The sequence below is a fragment of the Montipora foliosa genome, chromosome 6 (genome assembly GCF_036669935.1).
Source record: "Montipora foliosa isolate CH-2021 chromosome 6, ASM3666993v2, whole genome shotgun sequence".
NCBI lineage: Eukaryota > Metazoa > Cnidaria > Anthozoa > Scleractinia > Acroporidae > Montipora > Montipora foliosa.
In genome coordinates this window covers 64473705-64476204 of record NC_090874.1, presented here as the reverse complement: position 1 = coordinate 64476204, position 2500 = coordinate 64473705, and the positions used below count along the sequence as shown (strand labels likewise).

The window sequence follows — 2500 nt, the reverse complement described above, 5'->3', positions numbered from 1 at the left end:
ATTCTTTCCTGTTGCTACCTGTCTGGTTGTTGTGGTCTTCGCATTTTCGAAATGATAGAGTTAAGGCTTTCCATTTCCCTTCGCATTGGTCGGCTCTGGCATTACAACCATATGAACTCTTCATTCGGGAAGCAATTAATTCCCAAACTTGTTTTTTCTTGTAATTGACGTTTTTGAACAATTCTTGGTTTTGTTGATACAAGGATATCAAAAGAAGTGTCTCATCTCTGGTCCAACAGTATCCTTTTTTCTTCAGGGCTTCGACATCCTCCTCAAAAGTGCTGAAACTTTCGTCCTTCGCGTCCGCCATTGTTTTCGCTGCACGAAAACAGCCTCGAGTGTGACGTCATTATTCTGGATTATTCCAAACATTCTGCCCGTGGGAGCAGAATGTTTGGAATATAATCCCCTTATTCCGGAATTGGAATACGGGTCAATCGAACAGATCGAAGATGTTATTCCGGTTATTCCTATTCCGGAAGAGGGTCAATCGAACGCACCCTAATAATCATTACAGTTTTACTTATTACATGCGGGGACATTTGGGTTGTCTGCGTGACTCCCGCCCCTTAAAACAGATCATTGGTGATTAATTCTAATAAACTCAATGTATGTGGGGAAGTTTAGGTTTTACTGGCAACGAGCAGGTCCATTCAGATGGGAGCAGCAGCTGAGTAGTATGTTAATGAAAAGTCTCACATTCTTTAGTATAGGCCACTCAAGGACTCATAGTTTTTTCTGTGAGGTTCGACAAGGACTTTTATACAAAGTTTTTACATATGAATCGTAGGCGAACTGACACATTGGATGTAGGCGAACCGACATTATATGTAGGCGAACAGACAGTAGGCGAAACGACCAGTAGGCGAAACGACCGGTTACCATTTGTATAGAAAAATGACAAAAATGCAGTATGAAGTTGTTTACACCTGCAAAGCTACAACCATGAACTTGTTCACTTCAATTGAAATTAATATTTCCCAGTGATACTGACAAAAACAAAAGCTGTCTTATAAGAGAAAACCTCACATTAATGCTTGTCCAAACAACCATTTTCTCCATGTCACCTACTTGAATTGACTATCACAAGTATCATTAACTAACAACTGTAGGGTCAAGAGAATATCACATGTCGAACAAGATCACTGAGCTCAGGGTATTACCGGTTAATTTTACTTTTTGCATAGCTTGTACTCACGGACAATGACTTTATAATTGCTTTTGACACAGCAATGGGGTAAACAATTCAAAATCAGCTGGTAAGGAGATTGAAGGCCATTTCAAGGAAACATTCCGCAAGGAATAAACCAAAAGTCAATGCGTTAACCTTTGAGCTTGGTTGGGTGCATTTAATCTTGAAAGTAAAACAAATAGCTTTTTCGTCATCTGATATTTTCTGGATAAGTAAGGTCAACTTTGTTACAGCTTAAACTATCACAAAACACAAAGTTCTTCATAATTATTAAGCAACGGAATCTATGATAATATGTCTAATCAATTAGCTCCGCTTTGTCTTGTTGTAAGTCTGTATGTAATAAAAAAGAGCAATAGCTTCGCTTGGTATACGCAGCTGCTCAGTCAATCATTGCCCGGAATAAGCACCGAGATCAACTGTGCATTTTAACGTACGTACTCACCATATTTGAAGCTTTATCTTCTTTCCATCCAACTCTATCGTCCTTATTTTAAAATCAATCCCTAAAACCCACAAAAGAATTCTTCAACAGGAGTGAAATGTAGCCGAAGCCGCCCAAATTCCACAGCAATGATGACAAAAAGCAAAGCACAAACTCTTGCAAAGCTTGCGAAATACACCGACCTATTGTGGAGATGAAGGTCGAATTAAAAGCATCTTCAGAGAATCGGAACAACACGCACGTTTTGCCCACTCCTGAGTCTCCTATAAGCAGCAGTTTGAACAGAAAATCATATGTTTTGGCCATGCCAGAACACTAACTGGCTTCTGCTCTTTCTGTCTGCTCGACTTTCTCAACTGTTGAACTGGGCAGGCGTGGCCTCAAACTACGACTGCGCATTGTACAATAATAGGTAACCAAGCCGGAAGCAGAATCGTACATGCTTGGGCTCTATTTCCGGTTCTTACAAACTTCGAAATAATCTTCGGAGTGTTTTCACTCACGTGATCAGTAACCTTGTTTTTCCACCGAAACACGTTTGCACGATAATGGAGCTCAATTCCAGGAGGATTAGTTGGGTACACCAACATGACCGCCGTTCCATTGTTTAGGAACACCAACATGGCCGCCGTGACATCACGTGAAAACACTCTCTTGGAGGGTAATGTGAAGTGCTATTTTCTGCCCATGTAAGCCATGTGTGGGTAGAAAATAGCACTTCACATTACTCTCTAATAGTTATTTCTGTTGAAGTACAAGTGCTACACGGCCAACGTTTGCAAAAACGTAACCCTTCCTTACAACAATTGCAACAATTGTTGGCGTGAACTTTTTTTCACAAACGCGATGATTCTGCTGAGTAC

At 40.5% G+C, this 2500-nt stretch overlaps 1 protein-coding gene across 1 annotated transcript in view; it reads right to left on the bottom strand.

Moving 5' to 3' along the window:
• Positions 1-2010, bottom strand: part of LOC138008163 (ras-related protein Rab-8A-like) — an 18403-nt gene extending 16393 nt beyond the window's left edge. Inside the window, exons 1-2 of the mRNA XM_068855392.1 lie at positions 1820-2010; positions 1638-1698 (exon numbers count right to left, since the gene is read on the bottom strand). Coding sequence (XP_068711493.1) covers positions 1638-1698; positions 1820-1943 — 185 coding nt within the window. The 5' untranslated portion in view covers positions 1944-2010. The remainder of the gene's footprint in view (positions 1-1637; positions 1699-1819) is intronic.
• Between the last annotated feature and the right edge of the window lie 490 nt (positions 2011-2500).